Raw genomic sequence first — 25,731 nt, 5'->3', positions numbered from 1 at the left:
GCCGGGGAGCACGGGCTGACGTTGTGAAGCAGCAAATTCTGTGTGGAGCTCTCCGAGTGTTGAGCTCTTTCTGGGTGTCACACATGTCCTCCAAGCCCTTTTTTTTTGTAAGAGTTAGAAATGATAATTTGTTTGGAGCAAGGAGGTAGCTTGTCTTGCAGTTACGATGTATTTTTTTGCCTAATTTCTGTCCTTTCCAGCTGCATCTGTTTAAATTTTCAGTTGGAAACCCCACAAATTGTTACCTCTAAACCCAGTGAGTTTTCAAGAGGCTTTGTAAACTAAGCATCTAAAATATCTAGCCACTGCATATGCATTTGTGTTTTGATCCATTGTATGTTGCATTAGATTGATTTTTAAACTATCTGATTATTTTAAAAATTCTGTATCTAGTATAAAAACCTCATTTTTGAGTTAAGACACCTCAGGAGTGGTAATTTAATAGCACCAAGGAATAATGAACTCTTTTTAGTAATACCAGCAGCTGCGGAGCAATAATCTGTCACTTGAACTTGATCTATTCTTGTTTTATCTGATAACTGTTCCTATTTGTGAAAAGTCAGGACATATTCATGGCTGACCTTTTTTTCTTTCCTTCTTTCCAGAAACCAGGCTATAAACCTGAGTGTGTGGATTTGTGTGGTGCTCGCATTGAGTGGACCTCAGAGAAATCCAGCAGAAAGAATGTCTTTCAGGTAAGAGGCAATGCATGAATTTCATTGCTCATTTGAGTATAAACTCTGTCAAGTTAAGAGGTAGGTTTTATTTCTTTGGGGTTTTTTAATAACTAAAGACTGTTTTAATACAGCGTTTTCCTTTCCAATACAGGAGTGTAACATTTTATCAAGCATCAGTTTACTATTTTTCTAAGAGAAGGATTTCTGATGACTGAGTCTCCTAAACACTTGAGAACCTGTTGATTTATTGATTAATGCTCTATATTCAATTTGTTTTTAAAACTTAGTAGGTAATTGCTTTGGGTCCAGGCCTAGAATCTTGACCTAAAGGACTTCCATAAACACAACTTCTTCAAACTGCTTATACAAGCATTGCTCCAACACAGTGTGGTTACTCTGTTTATTTTTATTGCTGTTCAGGGTCCTCAGATGGTGATGACCCAGGTTCATTTCTGGAAGGGGAGGGAAGGATTTGAAAAGCTTGCCTCTGTCAGGGCCAGCGTAGAAGGACATGTATTTCTCATAGGACTATTATTCATTGATGGAAAATAATATTATTTAATTACTTCATCTAAATCCCATTGAATTGAAAGGGAGGATCAAGGCCCAAGAAGATGAAAGGATGAGAAAAGCATTACTGCAAGGTTAACATTCCAGGATCCAGGGCTAAAATAGTTTATTGCAACATCTTCAGGTTTTGGACATAATCCAGCTCCCTTGAATATCAGTAGACAGGGTTTGGGCTTTTTTGTTTATTTCACAAAATGTTGCATCAAGCCACATCAAAATATTATTCTCTATGAACTGAGTTTTTTTTCCCAGAGCTCTAACATTAAGAACTTTTAACAACATGAACAATAAAAGGGGGACAGATACAAAAGGCAACATGTCAGGGTCAAGATACTGCTAGTTACCAGATAATCCTTTGGCATCACCACCAACAAAACATTCTGGAGGAACCAACTCTGCCTGGGTCTGGGGCTTAAGAAAAAAAAACCACCACACACAGAAAATCCTGAAGGGACTGTACATGGCTTCTTGAAAAGAAACCTGTTTGGGTCAACTGTGTGTTACAGAGGCTTTTTCAAGGTTTATTTTTCTAGACATCTTTCTAAAGCGTGTGCTAAAAATTTAGAAGTATTCCTCTTCTTCAAGACAGTAAGACTTAAGCTTCTATTACCCCCCACATCCTTCAGGTTGTCTTGAGACAACACTTGGAGCTTTGTCATTTCCCAGGTATTTTTAGAATAAATATTTTGGTATTGCTGTCAATCTTCAGCTTTTTCAGTTGGAATGTGATTAAGCCTAACCTCAGCCTTCACTCCTGCAACCCCCTGAGCACACTGACAGGTCTTCTGAGCTTCTAGGGTTTATTTCTCATTTTGCAGTGAGCAAAATTTCTGTTTGGAAGTGCATATTGGAGTGGTGATTCATTGCAGCTAATACATTTCCAACGTAAATACAAACGAAGCTCTGTTAATGATGTACAAAACTGGTTGTACGAAGACTTTGCAATGCATTTTCTTCTCACTTCTGTTACTGTGAGGTGTAACTCCACTGAATCAGAATAATGTGAGAAAGGAAACTCATGCACTACTGTTTGAACCCATTAAAACATGTCTTCATCAAGCCAATAAGTGAGTGGGAGAGACATTAAGAAGTAAAAGCATGGGAGGAAGGACATATGTTAAGACACATTTTGAAAAGGGATGGAGCATTGTTTAGACAGAGAGCTACAAGAAGATTATGCCAGATGGTAAGAGTGAAAGAGGAGAAGGCTTTGGCATCAGTAGTGGTGACATTTTGGGAGAGGAAAGGACTGAACGAGACTGGTGCTACATGAGCAGATAGAGTGGGAAGGGGACTAGAGAGAGAGAGGGAGAGAAGATTTATGAGATATTCTGGAGGGAATCCAAGGCGAGTTCGAAAGCGGAGAGGTCAGTTTGTACCTGGATACTGAATATTTCAGGAAATGCTTCTGATGATCCACTTATCCCTAGTGAGTGGGAGCAAGATTGATAATACATGTCTACTTATTCCTAGATTGGTTCAAATGAAAAGAACATGGGTGATTTCTTCTTTTTTTTTTTTTTTGGTGACCTAAATATAGATGCATTGCTTTGCGATTTGATTAAATGCATTAGCTACCTAACTCTGAAATGATCAGAAATAAGTATGATTACATCTTCAAAGCATAGTCGGTGGGGTTTTGTTTCATTACTTTCTGAATAATAAAACATTATTTTCCCATTCAAACAGAGCAGTGGCTGCTTTCTGCTAATGTGCTACACGAGGAGTAGATGCGGAATTTTGAGTTTGATTTAGCCTGGGTGCTCAATTTGAGGTCATGAATTATAGATTAGAAATAGAAAATGACTATTGAGATTTTGGTTTGAAGAAAAAGAAGGAAATCTTGAATTTCAAATCTAAGCATATGACAGCTAATAGATGGTAACAAGAAGACAGAGTATAGGAGTATCATAAAGAAAACTAATTGGAAATGTGATCGATGCAGGACAAAAAAGAAAAGAGGAAACTGCAAGTAAATGATATTCAGGCAGGAAGATTTGGGTTTCTGGTCTTGATCATGAGGTTTTCAGCAGTGTTACTCCACTCATTTTAATTGAGCTACTCCGTGTTTAACAGGATAAGTCTCATCTGTCTCACACTATCCAATTTGTGCATGAAATCTATTTCTGTTCTTGATGAACATATTACGTGGGGCTTTTTTTTTTCAGATTTTTGTTAATAGTAACTGAAAATATGCACATCTTATAAATTATAACCTTCTGCTTTTCCTTCATTTATTTCATTGATGATGTAGCTAGCACCAAGGGAAAGAACTGCTTAGGAACAACTTCACATGATGTGGGGAAGTGTAGCAGTTTGCAGTGAGGTACCAGGCTGCTAGTTCTTGCTGGCTGGATGACGTGATACACTAGGTCTTCATCACAGGAGTGGTGAATAAAAGAAGATTTATGTTCAAATCACATGCTTTAAATATTTCTGCTAAGTGCTAGTTTGCTCTTTGGTGTTTAGCCTGAAATTTAAAGCACTGAGGATTAAAAGGATTACAACATAATCTTAAATAATCCTAAGTGTCATTTACAGAGAGATGGTTGTAATAACTAAATAAAACCATGTTAAGGGATGGCAGTGTTGTCAGTCAGCAACTGAAACAGAGGCAGTGCCTGTGTCACTCTGTCATTCTCCTCTTTCCTTTATTTGGCTCAGTTTGATAGTGGGTAGGTGCATTTTGATGCGGGTTATCAAAAAAGAAAATAACATGACAGGCTGAGTTTTTTGTCAGTACTGATACGGCTGCTGTGGTACCAGCAACTAGATTAGTTTACAGATTTTCTCAATAGTCCATGTTTTCTGCTCCTAGTAAACTTCTCAGCTGGAGCTTACTCTTTCTCTGCTTTCTCTCCTCTGTCAAGCAGCCCTTTTCATTTCAAATTCAGCCCAGACACCGTGGAAGACGTGATCTTGACCTCTGGCTTCATAATTCTGGAGCTTCATTAGCACGAAGTCTTGTGGCTGTAGACTATTTCCTTGAAGAGATTTTGGAAGATTTCTCTCAGATGATTCAAAAAAGGAAAGGAAAAATAGGAAAGAGGTGAAGAGTACAAAAAGAAAGGTCATGAGCAGAACACTTATGAATCGGTGAAGCTGCTTTGTTCTCTTAATAGCACTATTCATTCAGCTAACAGACTTTTAATTTTCTTTAGTAATATTTTTCCCTGTTTACCAAATTCATTTTTAAGGAAAGTTTCACATGAAGGATTTCTGGAGTTTGATGCCCTGGCTTTTGCCACAGAGCTGGTGTGATATTTGTTTCAATACTCTGCAGCTGTAAGGGGTTATTCATGCATATGCAACTAAGAATTGCTTTACTAATAGAGAAATCTGTGTGAGACTCAGCTGTCTCATTGTTGAAATACTGTGTAAGTACAACTGTACCTGTGTGTAATGTGAAATAATTTATGTTGCAGATGTTTCCTATATAATAACATTTATGGCACTGATCTAGGGCAACTCCCTCGTCCTTGAAGCTATCCAGCTTTGTCCAAGAGCATAATCTGGGTGATAAACTATTTTATCCTACATACTGTAGGATCAGTAGAGCATCTGGATGCCTCCCAGGAATGTTTTAAGTCACCACTTTTTTTGCCATGGGAGGGATCATTTTCTTTTCCATGACCTCTCTTGAGGAAACACTGAGGGTGTGATGTGGAGCGGCTTGGGTTAGGATTGGTATTTGAGTTTCTTTGGGTTTAAATATATATACTTTATAGAGGAGGCAAATCTAAAAAACCACCAAGCACTCAGATGGGTGTGAAGCTTCTGCTGGTCCATATCAGCTGGTGGAGCATGTTGCCCATCCTGAACCTGCCCCAGAGAAAGGGCTGTCACCTAGTCTGGGGGATGCTCTTGTCTGCTGCTCTTACAAGATGTGCAGAACCTTGGCTGGCTTTGCATTAGGTATGCCTTGCATGGACCTGTCGTGATTTTAAAACATCTATACAGCATTTTGTCCACTTCTGGAGGCTACTGCTGTGATTGTGATCTAATTTCTATCCCAGGGACCTGAATATATTATTGCCTAATTAAAAGACTTAGCTACCTCACACAGTTCTTAGGCGGTCTCGGCAAGAGGTTCCTTAAATAATAAACTTGTAATCAGTTTAAAACCACTTCTTGTGGTTTATTTTAATCATCATCTTAGAGCTGTTCAAGTGCATATTTTTATGGAACAAGTACTCTGTTTTTATTGATGTAAGCAGGAGATCTTGAACACAACAATGTGGAATGGACTCTGCATTGCGTTTCTATTTCTCTCTCCTGCTTGTTAGTGACTTTACCAGCAAAGCCCCTGCCAAGATACTCAGTAAGAGCTGGCTGAGGGATGCAGAAAATCTTCTGACCCCTCCATATATCAGCTACTTTCTTTTGTAACCTAAATATAACAAGAACAGTGAATGCATATTTTTTTCATATTTTTTTCTTGAATTCAGTTATTTATTTTTTTTTTCTTTTCCATTTTGAAAGCCACATAATACTTACTGTGTGGCAAAAAATACAGTCAGAGCTGTGGATGGTGAACACTTAAAACATACAACATATGTACTGATTTCAAGGGTCTGGGACCTGACTCTTAGTCTACTTTTATCATAGTGCATCTCTGTGGACATTTTTGGAATCGCCTCCAATTTTCATTTTTTTAAAAAACAGGCTCTTTATTACTTGTCCTATTATCTTTTCATTTCTTTTAAACCAGAAGCTACAAAGGAAGCTGTGCTTTCTCCAGTTCATTGTTTTACTCCAGTCCCCAGACTCTGAGGTATCAAGCAGTCCAAATCATGACCTTTGCTTTTGAAATCTCCTGTTATAGTCATTCTCTGAGCATGTAAAACTAGGCAGAATCTTATGCAAGTAATGGCAGTAGAGATGTGTCTTCCTTGTGTGTGTCTATGCCAAATTTTTATTGTTGCTTAAAAGAGAAAAGTAAGAGAGAGAGTACACAGTGAAAGAAGAGAAATATCCTTGATTGTGGGGAAAGTTTGGCAGAAAACAGAGAATTGCACAAAATGTGCATTCTAAACATTATGTAATTAAAAAGTCACTTTGCCTTCTAAAGAGTTTGACATGATATTTTAGTGGTACAGGGGAGAGACATTTAGAGATGCTTGGGAGTGGGTTTTTTTTGGTGGTTGTTGGGTTTTTTTGATTGTTTTGGTTTGGGTTTTTTTTTTTGGTGTATGAAAACAGGAGATATAGTTGTCATCACTTTGCCTGTGATGACAGTAGCTTCTCCTCAGACCCAAGGAGATGTTCTTGCTTTTCAAAGAGTCCAATAGGTAGAAGCACTAATTGAGAAAGAAGAAAAACAGAACAACAAAAAAAAATCCAAAAATTTCATCTAATCCAGAGTAAGTAACCAGGGCACTTGTACAAGCCATGGGATATGCAGTTTCACCCTTGTTTCAGCAGTGCTAGGGGAGCAGTGGTCAGGCTTTAACCACCCTGGGTGAATAAATGTGTTTATCTTCTCTGAGCAGTGTTTCACTCTTAGGTTTGATGTCACTCACATTAGCCCAAAGACAGTATATGGAGAGTGAAAAGAAGTTCAGCTTGCTTCGTGAACATGGACAAAAAAATGCTTGATGGGATTCATTTATTTAAGGAATGCCAGCTAATAAAGACCATTTCCTCCCCAAAAACATGATGGAGAGAGGGACACATTTATTTACTCCTATGATACAGCAGAGACAGCAAAGCTTGGCACTGAATGAAAGGAACATGCAAACTGTAAGGCCTTGGACTTCATATGGATAAGGTCAGTGACACCTTACAGAAAATGAGAGAGCTTTTTAATAATATGTATCAAAATGTTTGGACTTTGTTTCAAACTGCACACAGCAAGAAAATAGACAAGTTAACAGCAGGAGGACAGTTGACTTTCACAATGGTGAGCATTTAGAGGCTTTAGGAAACTGTCTTCAACCTTTATAGTAGAATTTCAAGAATTTCAAGGAACAGCAGTTTTATTCATAAAACTGACAAGTTGAGCAGTTAAGGTAGAGGTGCTACAAAGTTATTGCTAATATATTTATCTCACTTGCTGTGATTCCTGTGTCTGCTTTGGGGTAACACAAAGTCCTCAGTGGTGTCAAGAAAGGCCTTGAGCATTTTTTGACTACAAAATCAGGACAGTAGTTTGCTTCTTCTTCTTCTTTTTTTTTTTTTTCAAATAAAAGAAAAAATAATATAACCAAATCACTATTTTACTGATAATATGAGAAAGTTATTACTTTTAAGGAACAGTGACATCCACTCCTGATAAGCAACTTTTTGTCATAGCTGGCTACTTGAAGGAAGATTCAAAATTCTCAATCAAAATTTGATTTATTTGTAGCTAAGCATCATCTTAACTAGACATTTTTTTTTCCAATTATTGTCCCATGGAAACTGTCATGAAAACTACACTATGTTGGAAAAATATCACTTGAGTAGTGTAACTTCAACAACTCATGAAGGGCTTGAAAAGGCTTGAAGGTCTGTGTGAAGAGAGAGCTGCTGTGGTGATGGTGCTGTGGTGATGGTGCTGTGGTGATGCTGCACACAAGTGCTGCAGATCACCTCTGTTGTGACACTCACTGCAGGCCACGAAACGTGAGGGCAAACAACTCTGATAACACACCAGAGCCTGGGATCTCACTACAACCCAGACAACTTCAAAATCAAGTTGAAGAGCAAGCCTAAGTTTTCCATGAAGATCAGGCTGATTTAAAAAAACCCCACAACCCATATTCTCCCAATCTGACGTGATGTGTACATAGATGGCTGTCTGCTGCAAATGATTATTATAATAGCTCTCTGCACTTTTTTAAGAGCCCATCTTTTGACGGATGTAAGTGCTGATATGTGAGTGATTGTGATAGGTATGAGTGTCTGTGTATGCTCGTACACATGTGCTTCTTAAGAAATGATATGAATCACTTAGCTCTTGACAGCTACGCTGCAGCTTTCAGAAGTGCAGATGTTATTTGTCCATCAGAAAAGAAAATATTTATTTCAAGCCACAGGCATTTTCTGCACTGCAAAAACAAAACGTAACGGCGGTTAATGCTCAATGTGCATGTGGGATGATTTTGTCAGGGACAGAAGCCCAGCTGAGCAGAGGGGCCTGGACAAAATCCCTGAGTGCACAAGAAGCACCTTGTGCCTCGGATAGCACCGAGCCTGACGAAAAAGCAACCCGGGCAGCTTAGCCCTGAGTGAAGCGTGGCAGCAGAGCTGCTTGTTTCCCCATCGTTTCTCAGCTGAATTCACAGAGGGTTGTGTTAGTCGTTGGTTTATGGTGTTTTGGTGGTTTTTTTTTCGTTTTTTTTTTTGAGGGGTTTTGTAGAGCTGCAGAAACGAGTGGCGTTCCGCGGCTCGCATGCGAAATGGCAGCGGGCTGCAGCCTCTTGCTGCATTATTCATAAACATATTGCTGCCATCTCGTGGGCAGCACACGAGCCGGCGCGGGCGGCGAGCGAGGCCACGGGTGGCCAGCCTGTGGCCAGTGCCACCGGGGCTGTGACTTTCCCTCTGCAGAATTCGGGGTGCGGGTCACATGGCGCCCACCCTGACGGGGAGCGGTTTATAAGCGTCTTTTGGCAAAACATTGGTGCCTGGCTGAACGGTTCAGGGTGTTACCACTTGGTTTAGCTGGTTGCTAAATGAAGTGCTGGCTGCTTTCAGGAAGGAATTGTGCTGCTGTAAACCTGTATTCTCTGAATGATGCATGTGGTAGTAGTTTTATGCTTTAAATCGGTGATTATCTTGTGATGAGGAAAGTTTAAATGGCTTCAGAAAGATGGGCTGGTTCAAGATAAAGCACATAATGAGAATTATTGTTACAGATACCTAATTTGGTGAACTTGATAAAGCCCTCTGATGTGAGGCCTTTGGTGCTGTGTTTTGTGTACTCATAAAATGAGGAAAATGTTATTTCCATAGTCCTGGTAATCAGCAGCTGAAAGGGAGTGCAGAAATATGAAAGAAGTCTGGATTTCCTGATTCTTTAGCACTTTAATATTTTGTGATTCTCCTGAAGTGAAAAAAGCTAGCTTAATTTTAAAACATTATGATTTTTGCAGCTGTTTTAATGCAAGTTGATATTTTTTGTTAATTGTCTCGATATGTGCCCAAACATTGCACAGGTTCTCTTAAATTATCAAACTCTTGGGGGGAAAAAAAAAAAAAAGGAAAAAAAAGACAAAGAGAAAAATGAATCCTAAATGAACTCACTCAGAGATGATAAAATCTGACTTGTTTACATGTTTTGTGCTGGTATTTCTGTATTCAGCCACCACGCTTTTAAAAGTCTTGGCGAAGTGACTTTACTCCATTTTTGTGTCTCTCTGTAATGAGTGAGGCAGAGATGTAAAGTTGGCTGGGCACAGTGAGCCTTGGCTGTCCTCTCCCTGAAAGGCAGCACCTCGCATGTGTGTGCAAAGGGATGCCAGACGACAGGGTAGGGATTCACATTTCTCTGTGTGTGTAGGAGTGATTTCTACCGCTGACATCCTTTTGGGGAGAGGCTGGGTTTGGATGTCTCAAGGTGTTAAATGGACAATGGGAGGCAATTTGAATGCTAGGGAGAGATGCAAATAGTGACATGCCCCCTCTCTTAAAGAAAATACCTCTCAGTTTTCAGCAGAGCTGTTCATTCTTAAACTGTGATTCACAGACCATTAATGGGATGGGGAGACTTTTTGAAATGGTAATAGAAGTGTAGTCAGCCTAAGAACACATTTAAGGTAGTTCCCAGATACAAATAAAAGGAAAACCCAGAAGAGCATTTTCCACAGGGGACCATGGCTTTTCAAATCTCCTCCCCAAGCTTCTTGATTTTGAGGATATGCCTCCAATTGATCCCATTTCTAATATATTTTTATATAGATTATGAGAATTGTTAAAAACTTGAGTTTGATTTTAGGGGCTGGATTGCTCAAATCCTGGTGTGTTTTGGGATTTTTTAAAGTTTATTTTAGTTTATTGGTTTCATTTTTCCTTTCATTGTCTTTTTCTCAAATTTGGGATGAATAAATTCTTAGGACTTTCATGTAATTATGTCTGCAATTGTATATCTAAAACAAGGTGATCCAAGAAACTTAAAAAATAATTAATTTGGCAAACAAAAATGCAGGGGAGCTGTGGTTTCTTTATCATTTAATTTTAAAATAGCCTAACTTAAATTATCAGATGGTTTTAAAATCCACAGCACTTCAGTCAGCCTTCCTTTGTTTTTTTTTTTTTTTTTTCAGATCATAGACACAATTTCAAACAATAATGTATTTATAACAATTTTAACATACTTGAAACCTGGAACGTGTTTATCTTCCCTGCCACCAAGTCAGAGTTTACAAGTAAACTTTTATAGATTGAGCTTTAGACTAATTTTTCCAGGATGGAATGTGGGCATTTGTATAAGTTAATATTTGTTTGAGAACACAAGTTTCTTTGTGAAAATCAGAGCTAATGACTAGGATTCTCTTAAGTAATAGAATTATTATTATTTCCTATTATTTGTTTGTAGTCATCACTAGGTGGAGGCATACTTTAGATATTCTATTGAACATGTCCTCTGTTATGAACTGAGATGAATTGCACTGATACTGCATAGTCAAGTGAATGACATGATTTTTAACTTGAACTGCTGAAGTAACCTGTTACCACCAAACACCCAGCTCTCAGACTAAGCAGACTTCTGCTTCCATCACTACTGCTGCTGAAAAACAATGAAAGTGGAATATTTTTTAATCGTGAGCTGTGCAGTGATCCCTCAGATTGATTCAGAAATTGGTTCATGGGTGGTTCAGTTAAAAGGAGACACAGAGCAGGTGTCATGGAGCAAGGGACTGATGTAACAGATATCTACCCATCTCAATACCCCCTCCTGCAGTATTTAAATCAGTGTATGATGGATTAGGCTGGGCTGGGTTTTCACTTCTCTTTGGTAGAGAACTATTCACAACAAATTAATATTTTCACATTTTATATGGCTACCTGCTATAGATTTCAGAAGTTAGATTTTGACTGAGGATAACAAGACCTACCTTCTCTGATGCTAATGCACTGACTTCACCCAAAACTTTCCAGGGGTAGACCTTACACATTTGTGCAGTTATATATAGCACCATATTTATGTTTCTCCCTTGTGTTTATGAGCTGATAGGGCAGAGTCTGTGCAAGGTGAGTCCTTGGCTAGCAGAGCCCAAGCCACATGTTTGGGAAGTCACAAAAGAAAACTCCTGGGTGTGAAGGTGGGAGTAAGAGACAAGAAGTGTTGCCTTCTTCATACTTTGAACACTGTGTTGTGGCTCTTTGCCGCTTAGAACATCCACTGGTGTTTGTAGTAGGAGAAAGAAGGCTCATGGCACACAGATTATAAAGAAAAAATACTTTATTATTAAAAAATATATATACTTTTTTATTTTCAGAAAGTAATCCCCATCTTTTTGAATAAGACAGATTCTCTTCTAAAAAAGTGGGGGAATTATATATTCACATCTCTGTCATTTTAATATATTTTAAAGAATGGAGTCAGGACTGTTAAGAGAGATTTCCTGAGCTTTGTAGTTTCTTGGCCCAAAATGCCAGAGTGGCCATTGCTGTGGCCTTAAACTGTGATACCTGCCTTGGCATGATCTGCCCCTGCTGAGGCTGGGCTCTGTCATCCCTCAGGGTAGAGCCAGCTAGACACACACCCTGGGGCAAGTGCCTCTCACCCCTTCCACAGGCAGGGGTGTAAAAACACTCTAATGGAGCTGAAAACCTACACTCTTTTTTTTTTTTTTTTTTTCTGAATATCTGTAATTTTTTTCAAAAATGATTTGGATTTGGAATCATGGTTTTAATAATGATATTCATGATCTAAAATTAAATAAACATTTTGTGTAGTGCTCGCAGAATTGCCAACCAGTGCTTAAGAAAGGATGTCCAGCAATTCATCAGCCTGTAGAAAATAATTATAGCAATATTTTGAAATGCATTGGTAATAGTTTTGTTTTGATTTATGGAATGTAAATAATCAGTTTTGATTCTTCTGTTTCAAATGGCTTTTTTGGAACTCAGGCTTTTGAATAAGAGTCCCTCAAACCAAGCTGTTACTCCTGGGAAATTCTGTAGTGGTATGTTACTGGCATTTGAAAAATGCACACCTTCTGAGAAAAAACAGGAAAGTTCTGTCAAACAGACTGATGGGAATTCCCAAGTTTGGAAATGCAAGTTCTGTTGGAAAACAATGGCAGTGCAATTCAGCTAAGGCTGCACTTGGAGTGAAAAAGTAACATGTTTTCACTGTTGTATGACTGTTTTTTTTTTTTTAATTGTCATTCTGGAAACAAATATTCTTTGTGATCAGTTAAAAAGTGCAAAGTAAGGAATAAGAGAGAGTAATGTGTTTTGGAACGTAACGTAGGTTTTATCCGTGTAGAAAAGTGTGAAAAAATATGGTAAAATTGAATGTAAACAAAGAAATGGGGAAAATAGAATGTGGGAGTGAAGAACTGTGCAGAGGGAGTAGGAAGAATGTTAATCCAACAGTAGCTGATCAAAGGAAGGGAAGCCAATTTTTTCAAATATTCGGTAATGACTTAGATGTAGCAAGGTAAAGGATCCGAGCAAAGGGTCAGAATATCACAAACGGGAGAGGAGAAAACGTTATATATAGCGAGGAGTGTGCAGTTCTTATCTTTTTTTAAAGTATCAATTCTTATCTCCATCTCCTGGTATTTCAGGACTCTTCTAATTCCGAGTATTATTCTCGCTCCCTCTCCGGCACACACGCTCCGTCTCGCTCCCCCTGCAAGGCAACACTTCTCTCCTCGCCCAGATTTGAGGGGGTAGGAGGATCTCAAGGGTTCTTTGCAAGATGCTTGTTTCCCACCGCAGAGTGTGGCATTGCCAGGACATTTCAGGGGACTCTGTGCCAGCTATCCTTAAAAGCTTGCAGAGAAGTGGGAGAAGATTTGCATACTGCCCAAGCAGGGCCAGATTTGAACACCCCTCTCTGCTGAATAGTGCCTTACTGAGTAAATAATGACACCAAAATCACTGCTGCTTCTGCAGAGGAAGGTGCTGTGCTGTGTCAAGCTCTTAGGGTCTGCTGCTTCTTTCTTTCCTTCCCCCCTTCCCCCTAAGATGCTCCTTTTTTAATTCAAAAGGAGATTTCTTTTCACCTGCATTTTCCCCCTCTAATTTTACCTTTCTCTGCTCTTGTTTTCCTTTACTCTCTGTTTTGCATTTTTGTATTTTAATAACATATTTTAAGTCGTTTCTCTCCTGTTCTCGATGTGATGACAATATATCCTGATGGAAAGATAATAATGCCCAAGGAGGTTTTCTTTTATGAATTCTGCTGGTGTTACTTTCACATGCACAAATATATCATCTTGATTTCTAGCTCTGGGTCATTTCATTGCTCTTGTATGTCTTGCTACGAGATGTTTCCTGTAATTAAAAGATTAGGTTAAATAGATTATTTGTGCTGCCCTGTCTACATAAATGTTCTGTTTCTCTGCCTCTAGATACTGGCTTTTGTGTTTTAAGGCAATGTTGTGGTACATGAAGTTGCATCGTGTCTCCTTTGTCTTTAAGCTGCTGACTTATTGGTAACAGAAGCAATCAAATGAGACATTTACTGCCATAGCCTTGTAGGGTCAGTGAATTAACAGGTGCCAATAAGTTCTAAAGAAGTGTTTTAATCGTTTCTCAAGTATTTAATTAATGGACTTTTTTAGAGGAGTGGTGACTGAGCAGACATAAGGCTGATAAATATTTAATGTTTGTATCTAGGGAATTTTTTTCTCCCTTTTATGTAATTTGAGGTGTTTGCTAATGGAAAACAAAACCTAAATTGTTGTGCAGCATGCAATCAATGATAAGCTGCTATTAGCTTGTCCAGGCTCTGGATACCTATCAGGAATATATCTGTAAGTGTTGTGATATTCTGCATTTATAGTCTGTCTTGTTTAGAGAGCATTTTGGAGTCAAGTTTCTCGATGTCTATATTAATACTTATAGGCTATATCAAATAGCCTCTATGAACTCAATTACTTGACTATTAAGTGTGTACATGATTGTTTCCCTGGCCTGTCATGATTTCAGTAACCACCACTGATTGAGTGGTGGTTACTAGAGGTGAGACTCCAGGTCCCAATGCCCTTGTTGATCTACATGTATTTGTGACACTTTCCTTCAAAAATATGATATCAGTAATGCAGTAATGCCATAACTATGTTTTAAACTTTTTTTACTTAATTCTTGTCACAGCTTGCTTTCCTTCACTTCAGAGTGAACATCTCCCTTCCTGCTACATTCCTAAATTCTCCTTACTTTTTATTAAAAAATAAAAATCAGGCTGTCTAAGCTACTTTCATTGTCTCATAATTCCTCTTGCTCTTGAATTCTCTTAGTTCTATTTCCTTAAAAAAAGAAAACCAAGTTGTTGTTTTTCCCACTTCCTATGCCTACTTTAAGGAACGAAGTTTGCAGTACAGCCGGTGTGGCCCTGCTGATTGAAGTCTGTCTCCTTGTTCCTCCGTTGACACAACTGTTGTAATTAATCAGCATGCCCTTTGAAATGGCAGCATGGTGGAGTTAAGCAGGCAGAGGGCATAGCCAGAGCTCAGGGTGAGAGATCACCGAGATGTGTCTGGCTTCATCATTCTGTACAGTCAACTGCATGGTTCCCTCTGTTCCTGCCCCTCCCTCTTAGCTGTGGCTAAATGAGTGATCTCCATCCTGACTGTCCTCAGATGTCCATGCATGAAGGTGTCTCCAGTCAGGGGCTGGGTTCCCCAGTTGGGAGAGCTCTCCGTTGGGTCTCATGGCTGGAGCAGGTCTGGCCATCCCACAGCATCACTTTGCTAAGACATGCTTTGCTGTGTGACGTTGAAAGTTTAGAAACACTTGACAAAATTGATTCTCTTTGTTGTTGCAGTTCAATGGACCTTTGATCCGCAACGCTCGAGTGTGCCAGGCTGTTCCAGCAGAGCCACCTCTTACCACTGTTAGGGTAGTAATAGCCTTGTTATCAGGTTGTAAGAATTAATTTTGTCATATTAGAAGGGAGAAGTTGCAGTATCACAGGACCAGGAAACACAGTATTGACCAGCCAGAGCTCTTACCAGAAACAGCATATGCAAGCAGCTCAGTTCTCTTGTTTTGAGGCACCACTTCTAATTAAAATAGCATGCTATTAAAGTAACAAAAATGTGTTTATATAGTGTCCAGGCCCCTTGGCTGCACACAAAATGTAACTAAGAACAGAGTAAATTCAACAAGGGTAAGTGTAGAATCCTACACCCAGGGAGGAATAATCCCTTGCATCAGTGCAGGTTAGGGGTTGACCTACTGGAAAGTAGCTCAGGGAGAAGGACCTTGGAGTCCTGGTGGACAAGTTCACCATGAGACAGCAATGTGCCCTTGTGGCCAAGAAGACCAATGGTCTCCTGGGGTGCATTAAGAAGAGTGTGACTAGTAGGTCAAGGAAGGTTCTCTTCCCCATCTACTTTGCCCTGGTGAGGCCACATCTGGAGTATCGTTTCCAGTCCTGGGCTCCCCAGTTTAAGGGGGAGAGGGAGCTACTTCAGAGAGTCCAATAGAGGGTTATGGGGAAGATGGGGTTATGGGGACCTGGGTCTGTTCAGCCTGGAGAAGAGAGGCTGAGAGGGGATCTGGTCAATATTTATAACTATCTGAAGGGTAGGTGTCAAGAGGATGGGAACAATTTCTTTTCAGTGGTGCCCAGCAATAGGATGGGGCAATGAGCACAAACTGGAACACAGGTAGTTCCACCTCAAGATAAGGAAAAACTTCTTGCCTGTGAGGGTGATGGAGCCTTGAAAGAGGCTGGCCAGAGAGGTTGTGGTGTCTCCTGCTCTGGAGACATTCCAGACTTGCCTGGATGTGTTTCTGTGTAACCTACTCTGGGTGACTCTGCTTTGGCAGGGCGACTGGACTGGATGGTCTCCAGAGGTCTCTTTCAACTCCTACCATTCTGTGATATGGTGGCAACCTTGTTTTATGAATCCCTGAGGTAATAGCAGGAAAAGACAGAGAGAAAAGATCGCAGCATGGTGCTCCCCACCTGAGCAGGAAACAGAAAGCTCCTTTACAAGTGGCTGATCCTGAGAGTTAAAACCCAGCAACTTCTCTGATGTTACTTAGAGATTTGAACACACATAGATCTGTGGAGATGATGTGATACAGGGGGCAAAACATCTATCACCAAAAAGATAATCTTCGTGAAGGTATAGCTGATATATACCATATACTACAGGTATAGCCATAGTGTGTTTTTCTCCTCTCACTTTTAAAGCTGTCTCACTTCTACCTGCTCTTGCTTTCCTTCTTTATAACTTTATTAATTCCCTTACTAATAGAAACCTTCTATGAGGATTATGTGATGTGTCCATTTATTATCTCTGAGGATGGTTAATACTGGGTTTGAAGCCATCCACATTTTCTTTCCAGTTCTGTAGCATGTAGAGGAGAATGTGCTTATAATCAGTCAAGGTGAAATAACTAGGAACACAAATAATAGTATAGCAACGGGCAATGTATTTGTCAACTCAGCTGCAATGGTTTTGAGTTTTCCACTTAGCTCAGTGAATGTGTATGTGGCATGTAGAGGAATGATTCTGTGGTTTTGGTGAATTTGATGTGTGCAAAACTGATAATGGAGTTATTGCAAACGGAGATTATATCTGCCCATGTAATTAAAATTACACATCTGCCCTTTTGAAAATGCAGTTCAGTTGTTGGATTTTTGTTTTCAGTCTTTTAGAGACAACTGCACCGACCTCAGCAAGTCGTACAGTAACTTCATTTGGACAAACTCTCACTTTGTTACTTTTTGTTCATAAATGCAGTTAACAAGTTCTTTTGTGCGTCTTTGACTGTTAATTGATGTAAACAAAGTCTGCATTTTATCTAATCCCACTGAAGCTTGTTAAAATCAGAGATGTGCCAAATTATTCCAAAGCAGGTTGTAAAGTAAGTGAACCATTAGATCCACTGGCTCACAAATGGCATAGACAATGTGTGCTCTGTTTGTTTCATTTTCAGGGACTGTTTATGTCAGAACTTTCAAATCACATTTCTTTTTTTTTGCATCTTTAATATTGTGTTTAGCTAATCTGTATGGCAGAAGTAGAGTAGGAGCAGCAGGGCTGAGCGTGACTAAAGCTATCTCTAGAAAAGTCCACATACATGTCCCTAATTGAGCATACCTCAAGTAGCTCTGCTACTTTCTGTACCCAGCATTTTCTTTTCAGAAGTGTCCATTTGTTAACATTTTCTCCTTGTAATAATTGTGATTTGCAAAATTTGTTATTACCCAGGTTCCAGCGTGTTATTTTAGTGATGGCAATCTACTATACAAGGCTGTATATTATATTAGGCAATATACTCTGCCTCCTCTCCATACTCCAAGACCTTTGATCCTGTACTGGTACAGGACAATTCCATTTACCAGCACAACCGAGCTGCTGTGTCTGCACTATAAACACAAAAGTCTACACTGCTCCTCCAGTCCTTATCCCCTTCCTGACCTGAAAACCAAGTACCTCCACTGGACAGGGCTCTGAGGAACATGATCTAGTTGAAGATGTCCCTGCTCACTGCAAGGTGGTTAGACTAGAAAACCTTTACAGATCCCTTCCAGCCCAAAGAATTCTATGATTAACTGTGAAGACAAGCTCTACATGTCTATTGTAGAGCCTGGAGAAGAGCTCTGCACTCATATCTGGATATGTGCTGGTGGTCTGGTGTAATAAAGTTCACTTTGCCTGATTTCCACATGGAAAGTGTTGTAGCCAGGACAGTAAGAGGGTCAGTTTATAACTCAAAATCAAGTACTATCAAGCATTAGTCAATCAAGTACTCATCAAGTGCTAGTCTGAGTTAGCACTTTAGTAGCTGATCTGTGCTGTGTACTGTACAGCCAGTGCTACTCCTGTCTAAGTCCTTTAAAGCTAGATATGTTGTCTTTCCCCTTATACTTTCCTTGTAGACTCCCTGGGACAGAGGTGATGGATTTGTTCCTTGTGTATTTAGAGCGTGACCCTACCAGGTACATGAGTGGGGCTTTACGTGAGCACAGATTACAAAAACAGTAAGATAACAAGAAAGCATCTCTCTGCTCTGTTTTCAAGTTTTATTTGAAGCTGTAAAAGGTGACCAGGGATGAATATCCTATAATTGCACATTTTACAGCACCTCATAGCAATTACTGCTAACCAGAAGTTTGATTCTTAAATGCTAAATGTTAACTCAGGCAAAGAAGTTTTGTGTGTGTAGCAGGAACATACGCTGGGACTGTCAGTGAAAGAAATATCTAGAGAGAAGATGTCTAGTGCTGAGGATTTCCCTGGGCCTTGGGAACTGGCGAGCTAGATCCACAAAGGAGCTGAGGTACTTAATTAGGAATCAGATTCATAAATACCCTCATGGACCTGGCTAGCAGTCACCTTATTTTAGCTTAATCTGCAGGGCTTTTTTTTTTTTTCCAAGCAAAAATATCTTATGGACAATTCTTTCACCAGGTAAAGTTGAGATGATCTGCTGATGCATGTTAGACAAGACAGATCTGAAAGCTCAGTATATATAGATGTTTCTCTGTCTTATTTCTTATAATTCTTTTTTTCTAGCTGCCAGCACCATAACATCTAATCTTTCTAGCAAACAGGTGGCTCTTGCAGCATGCTTTACAATCAGTCAGACTTTGGCTCAGTCTAATTTGCTTAATCATATTAATTAACTACTTTTGTAAATGTCAGAAAAGTTCAGTGCACATTTTACTTTTAAAAAAGATTTTTTTTAAGATCTTCCTAGTAAATATGTAACTTTGAAATATCTGCAGTATTTTTACTGAAATTGCAAAGTGTGGTTACTCAGATTATTCACTGCAGGCAAAATATTCAACTTCCTCAGTCTTATTTCACTTGGCAAATGGACTTGGATTTCTATGGAATTATTATTTTATAACAGTTTAATCAGCTGATGCCAAGCAATTGCAGCCCATGACCTATTCTGCTAGTCACCTAATTAATTTGGTAGTCACAGTTTGGCGTCGCTGCATTCAACACACCCTCTGACTGGAGAACAATTTTTAATGGTGGGTAAACAGTATAGACTAGAAATGAATGGGGTTTCCACAAATGTCTTTTAGTTCTGTGTATTAAGACTTATTTTCTGAAGAGTGTGTTTATCAAGTATTGGGAACCTCAAAAGTCAGTTTTAGAACAGTGAACAAATAAGGTCACATATCTTCTAAAGGTGGAACTCATACAGGTGTTCTGTCTTGACCAGTGCTATTTGTTAGCCAAAACAGTGACACTATATTCTTGATTTAATTCATAATATTAGTGGGAGTCTGAGAACAGTCACAGTACAAAGGTTGATAGTTATGTGCAGTACTGTTTTTCTGGGTTTTTTTGTTCACAGATAGTGTTTGGATGATATGTGGTTGTTTAGTAAGGCTCAGGAGAGAGGTCAAATCACAGGTGATACTTTGAGTGACAGTTCTGAAAATAAAAATATTGAGACTATATAGAAGTCTATAGTCACTGAATTGTAGCAAGCCTAGGTGAAATGAAGGAAAATAATTGTTCCTACCTCAAGAAGCCTTGGGGCAATCGCTTGAAATAAAGCCTAATTGACTAACAAATCTACAAATGGTGCTTTTCCTTACATCTGACCGTGTTGTACACTTATCATAATTTCTTTGTGCCAACATGTTTTCTGACTAATGGTACCTGATGCGTGCAGCCCCCACTGCCAGTCTGGGTGTAGATGATGTGCTGCAGATGTGCATTAAGATCTCTGTCCTGCAGCAATATGTCCTTCTGTTCCCATCTGTAATGATATTTAACTTTGTACAGGACAGCAATCGTTACTAAGGATTTATCTTTTCTCCAGTCTGTATGAAAGCCTGAGACTTTTAGATTATCAATAAGTGAATGTGAGAAGCTTCAAAAAAAAATCCATTCTCTCACATGGTATCTTCAGGTTAGTCATCACCTCCCCTAACTCAAGATTAAGGGTGAAATCATTAAGAGAGAAAAAAATTCTCTGCCAGGAGATCATCCATGACCAGGAGAGAAGCTGACCAGGCAGAGGTGGCTTTTTATCATTTCTTGGTGGTTAGCTCACTGTAGTAGCTAGTTCAGATAGCAAAAGTGGTATCTATACGGGTGCATACATAGGTCTTCACAAAGAAGTGGTCCATGAATGGAGGCCTGGAATTGAGAGAAAATTTTCCAGGTGGAAGTCCTGTTGCCTAAAGCTAGTAATTAATCAAACCAATATGTTTTAAAGGAATACACTTTTTCTACAACACTTTTGTAGAGAAATGTTCTTCTGGTTCAGAGTGGAGTATGTACTCAAAACTAGAGACACAGTCTATAACAGCAAGTTGCAGCCAGTATATAGCCATATATTTTTATCATCATCATTATTCCTGCATCATGATGCTGCCAGCTTGGAAATAGTCTTAAAATTTAATCTTTTGAGCATTTCTTTGTTACATGTTTGCTTGTGCTGCAGTAGTATTAATACTGTTCAAGCTGCTCATTTGGATAGTATCTTCTAATTTCCCAACTGTACATGAAAGTAGCAGGCAATATATACATACAAAGTAAGCTGAACATGAACATAAAGGTTTGGGTTTTTTTATTGTCTAGGAATTTGACTCTTTAATTCTGAGAGATGGTTGCGTATGGTATTTTTGCAATGAAACAAAATTAAGGTTACAGCAGAACTTGGCCTTGTTTACTTTAAAGTTCACTAAATCTCACCAGTCCTTCAGTGAGTGTGGGGTAAATTTAAGCAGAAGGAGGCAGATTTTGTGTGGATCCAGACCAATTGATGTTTTTTGGCAGAAACAATAGAAAACATATTACACTGTGTTTTTATGTTTGTTTCCTCACACTGTGTGGTTTTGTCTGGTTTCTCTGCAAGCAAGGTTCAAGCTGGCGAGCCACACAGTTTCCTTTTGATTTCTTTGTTGTTCCTTTATTGGAATTTGAGATTGGAAGCAGATAGAGTGGATGCAAACCCAAGCGAGCCAAAATGTTTTCAGTCTGTCTGTGCAGTCCTGCCTGAAAGCTCAAGTCATTGAATTTTATACAGCAATGATATTAAGCTAATTCTTCCAACTCTTCTGGAATGTAGGTTTCCATTAGGATGGATGTATTCACATAAACTAGTTATTTTAATATTTTTCTGAACTGGAATGGAATTACTCAAATTAGCCTTTCCAAATATTGACTAAAGGGGTTATGACATTCTGATACTTCACGAGGGTATGGTCAAAAATTCAAAGTTTGTCAAGATTCAAGATGTGAGCACATGAAATGGAGTATAAACACAGGTTATGTATACTCCATCTGCATCAATAATATTTCAAAAAAACTTAATCAGTACAATATTACTTGACAGAATAGCATAAGATAAATTAATATTTTCAGTTCAATTGCATAAAGGCAGTTTAAAAATAGGACTTACCATTTGACCATGCATTATTTTCCTGATGAAAGAACATGTGGAAACAGTAAGAAACGATAATCCAACATAAAATATACAAACGTACAAATTTTATCCAAATGCTCTAGACGAGCCAATATGGCAACCAGTATAACATTCTCTGCTGCTCACTAACATGCTCTCAGGATAGGTTCTTAATTTTTTTTTTAATGTTTAAATATATGTGGTGTCTACATACGGGTCTAGGCACTGCACTGGGGCACCAGTGCCTTCACATCTGAAGCTGTTGTTTAGCATCTGGCTCCCACCTGCCTGCTTAGCATAATTACTAAGCATCAAACACTGTTTTGCTCATCTCCAGACTTCAAAGCCTCAAAGGAGAGTCCTTGTGCTCCTCTGAGAGCCTGCCATGTTCATCACTGGTGCTGTCTGACTCGAGGTTTTCTTGCAAACCTTCTCCTACAACTCTGGGTGTCTGCCCCACTTCCCGTGCAGTGTGGGAGGGTGAGGGGGAGCTCTGAGACCAAACAGCTCTTCCACATGTGCACAGAGCACAGTATGAAACTCTGGGGCATTTTTCCCCATTTTTTCTATTTTCATTAAGAGTTAGAAAAAAACCCTCTTCATAGGTAAGAGGACCAGAGTGTTTTATCTGGCATCTGTCCCACTTTCTTATCTGGGTGACTTGCTGTAAGCAAAGATGCCGAACCTTTCCTTCTGTTGGAATAAGACACTTAGATCTCCATTCTTCTGGCTGAAGAGAGAGCTTCTGTAGTCTTCAACCCTGAGCTTGTGAGATTTGTTAGGGTGGTGCCTGGGACAGTCAGGTTCATCCATCTCTGCTTCCAGTTTGTTGCAGCATGGAGTCACTCTCACTTGGAGCTTCCACTGCATTTTCACCAAGCTCAACAGCATTGTCCCTCCTCACTTTTGCAGGTGTTGGGGAACACTGCTAGATATAAATAGGTAGTCAGAGGAAAAATAAAAGTTTCATACCTATGACTGTTCCTCTTTGAAGTGTATTTGTTGACACAGCAGCCCTCCTCAGGATGATATTTCTGATCTTGGGTTAGTGATGCTCTTTCCCAGGTGGCAGGAAAGCCATGCAGCAGTGGGCACGCTTGGGCACACCTCCTGGCTGCCTGAGAATGAAACAAAATAAATAAATCTGACTTTCAGAAATTAAACCCAGACTGTGAAATAAGATATGCATAGCAAACATGTCTCAGAGAACAAAAGCTGCAGGTAAATAATCTTTTTTTGTGTTCTTTGTAGATCAACTGGAGTTGTATATCTGCTTTGTTATGGAGGTGTTACTCTCATTCTGGTTGCTTTCCTTTAACTCATGGTGATTTAGAGATGTTGGTTTGTGATGAAAAATGTGCAATCCTTAAAAAATTCCAGGGCAAACTTTCCTAAAAATGTTATACTTTTCCTGTACAAATTAATGTGTCAGACAAATGATAAATATCAACAGTATTTTTCAGAGCAAAAATACTTTAGATAGAGGGCAGAAAGGGAGAAAATACATGTCGGGTGCATTAGGATATGAGTGAGTTAAGAGTCTTTGATAGCGGTTACTCTGCTAGTCCAAATAATGACTAATTACTATGGCAATCCTTATGTTCTGTGCCATACGGACCCCACCATCCCCACTTAAAAACACTAATGGCAAATATACATTGCAAACAGATGCCATGTGCACATATCATTTGAAAAGGCTTTTAGGAAAACAAGATTGCTGGTCCTTGGATAGAAGCAGAGCAGTTGCACTGCAGGATGGCAGAACACCAGTGATTCCTGTCCCACAAGAGAGTTCCCATCTGTGCCACCACTGCAAGAGGACTCGGAATGGAGTGAGAGAGAAAAACCTGGCTCAGGTTTGAACACAAATCACCCTCTCCATGTGGAGCACCACACCCTAGTCTTAAATTTTAAAACTGAACAGGCTGAGCTGCTCCTAGTTAGCTTCCAGCTGGTGGTAGTCCTCAGCTGCTAGGGAATAGCTTTGAAACTCAGACTGCTAGATATTTGGGAGTCCTTATTGGAGGGACTGTCTCGAAAAATGGTGGTTTAGGTCTTTCTGCCCCAGAAATGAATTTTCCCCTCCCTGTTTTGAGCAAAATTGTGCTTAACCCAGCCCCCTTGCTGCTGGCTAGACCAGGGAGTCTCTGCCAGCTCGGGTCACCTTATGGTATGGTCACCTCTGAAATAAAAATTAAAATTACAGATTTGTTATTCAGGGGCTAGTGCAGCTGCACTGTGAATGGGGAGGAGGAGGAGAGGACCATGCATCAACCCAACTGCTACTCTGGTACAACCCTGGGTGGGATGGGTGCTCCTGGATGGGCTGCAGCCCATGGGATAGGAGCAGGGCTCCTGGATGGGCTGCAGCCATCCCAGTAATCCCATACCTGTGTACTTGCAGCAGGGGCTCAGCGTAAAACTTTGACTTCAATAATTAGTTTAGGAAGGAGAATGAGCCTGCAGAAAACAGATATCTTTTGAAATGGAAAGGGCTGATAATTTCAAATTGTTTTGTTAAAATCTGGCAAATGTGGAGCACCCATACTTGCCAGATTACAAAAGAAAGGATGGAAAAAAAGATGACTGTGGCTTATAAATGCTTGCTCTGGATCTTATCACTGTATTCTGGGCTAATCATCACCAAATCTTGCATAAAATGCAAACAGGGATCTTTTTAGACCTGATCCTTGAGGTCAGGGGTTTTGGTCCACAGCATCTGCATAAACGTTCAACCTACTGAGAACCTGCCGGCGTGTGCAGCCCCTCCCAGCACACAGCTCAGCCGTGCTGCTGGCAGCACTGGTGGGTACTGGAACGGGAGAGGCTGTGGGCACAGCTTCTGCCAGGCAGAGTCAAGGGGCACGCTGCTGTCAGCTCGGCAGTGGGGGACAGTGGCACAGCTCTGCCACTTGACACAGCGTAAGAGAAACCTGCCGGAGGAGAATTGGTATGTCTGAAAATTGATCTGTGAGCAGAAGTTTCTCTCTGGTATTTCTGCAGTTTTCCTGCGTTGTGATTTTAGAGGAATTAAGATACTCTGTTTCATAGCTTTCCAATTCGATAAAAAATCTTTAATATTACGAAAGCTTGCATCTCACCAACAGTTGTGAAAATTGCTTCTGATACAAACTGCCTACTAATAGATTGATAAAACCACTGCAGTGTCAAGGCATATATAACCAGTGACTCCATGGCAATTCCTGAAGCATCATAAGATCTTAATTAATGAAGCATGGCCAAGAACTCACCAACTTTAATGGTGTAAACTAGTCCAGGAAAATGTGTTTTTTCTCTTGAAATATGAAGTTTTCACAGTACTGAAAGAGAAAGGCCTACTGTGACCTTTTAATTGTTCGTAGTGGTATCTTTAGGGCACTCAAATATTATAAAATCTGATCTTAAATTTCCTCCAGCTACCATCCTGCATGTTAGCCATACATTTTTATTGCTTTCTAGCACTGCACTACCAGGGCCTTCGGAATCATGCTTACGCTACACATTCCTCCAGACAGTCTTTCACACTTCATAAGGCTCTGAACTATCATTAATTAGGAGGCATTTCCTCCTGAAAGTCCCCTATATCTCTCTGATGGCGCATGAAGAGAGAGATATATCCTCACCAAGTGAATAGTTTCTCCCTGTTGGTCGCTCTCACTGTGGGACAGTGAAATCTGTCCTGGTGTCACCGAACATGGGCACATAGAATAAGTTGCAGGAAACGTTTGTGTATCCAAAGGCAAAGAGGTGTTTTGTTTCTGTAGGAGTTTGTATAATATCTGGGCTGGGTCAAGCCCTACCCGTATACCATATACTATATACACTCCCAGCTGCTATAATCTCCAATTTTTATTTTTATTTTTTTTTTTTTTTCAGCAAATCCCATTATTTATGTTTTGACTTCTACCTAAGAGGCCCAACAATAAATACGATGTTATTATTTTCAATGCATTCTTTTTTATCTGCATTCCATTTGGATTTTTTT

At 39.6% G+C, this 25,731-nt stretch overlaps 1 protein-coding gene across 1 annotated transcript in view; it reads left to right on the top strand.

The window, feature by feature from the left end:
• Nucleotides 1–605: 605 nt before the first annotated feature.
• Nucleotides 606–25,731, top strand: part of LOC103780394 (rho GTPase-activating protein 15) — a gene marked incomplete at both ends in the record, with an annotated part of 164,030 nt that continues 138,904 nt past the window's right edge. Inside the window, one exon of the mRNA XM_008948065.1 lies at nucleotides 606–695. Coding sequence (XP_008946313.1) covers nucleotides 606–695 — 90 coding nt within the window. The remainder of the gene's footprint in view (nucleotides 696–25,731) is intronic.

Source organism: Merops nubicus, unplaced genomic scaffold (assembly GCF_000691845.1).
Source record: "Merops nubicus isolate BGI_N331 unplaced genomic scaffold, ASM69184v1 scaffold6069, whole genome shotgun sequence".
NCBI classification, from domain to species: Eukaryota; Metazoa; Chordata; class Aves; order Coraciiformes; family Meropidae; genus Merops; species Merops nubicus.
Note: the sequence above shows the minus strand (reverse complement) of the source record. Positions and strands in the feature narration are given on the sequence as shown.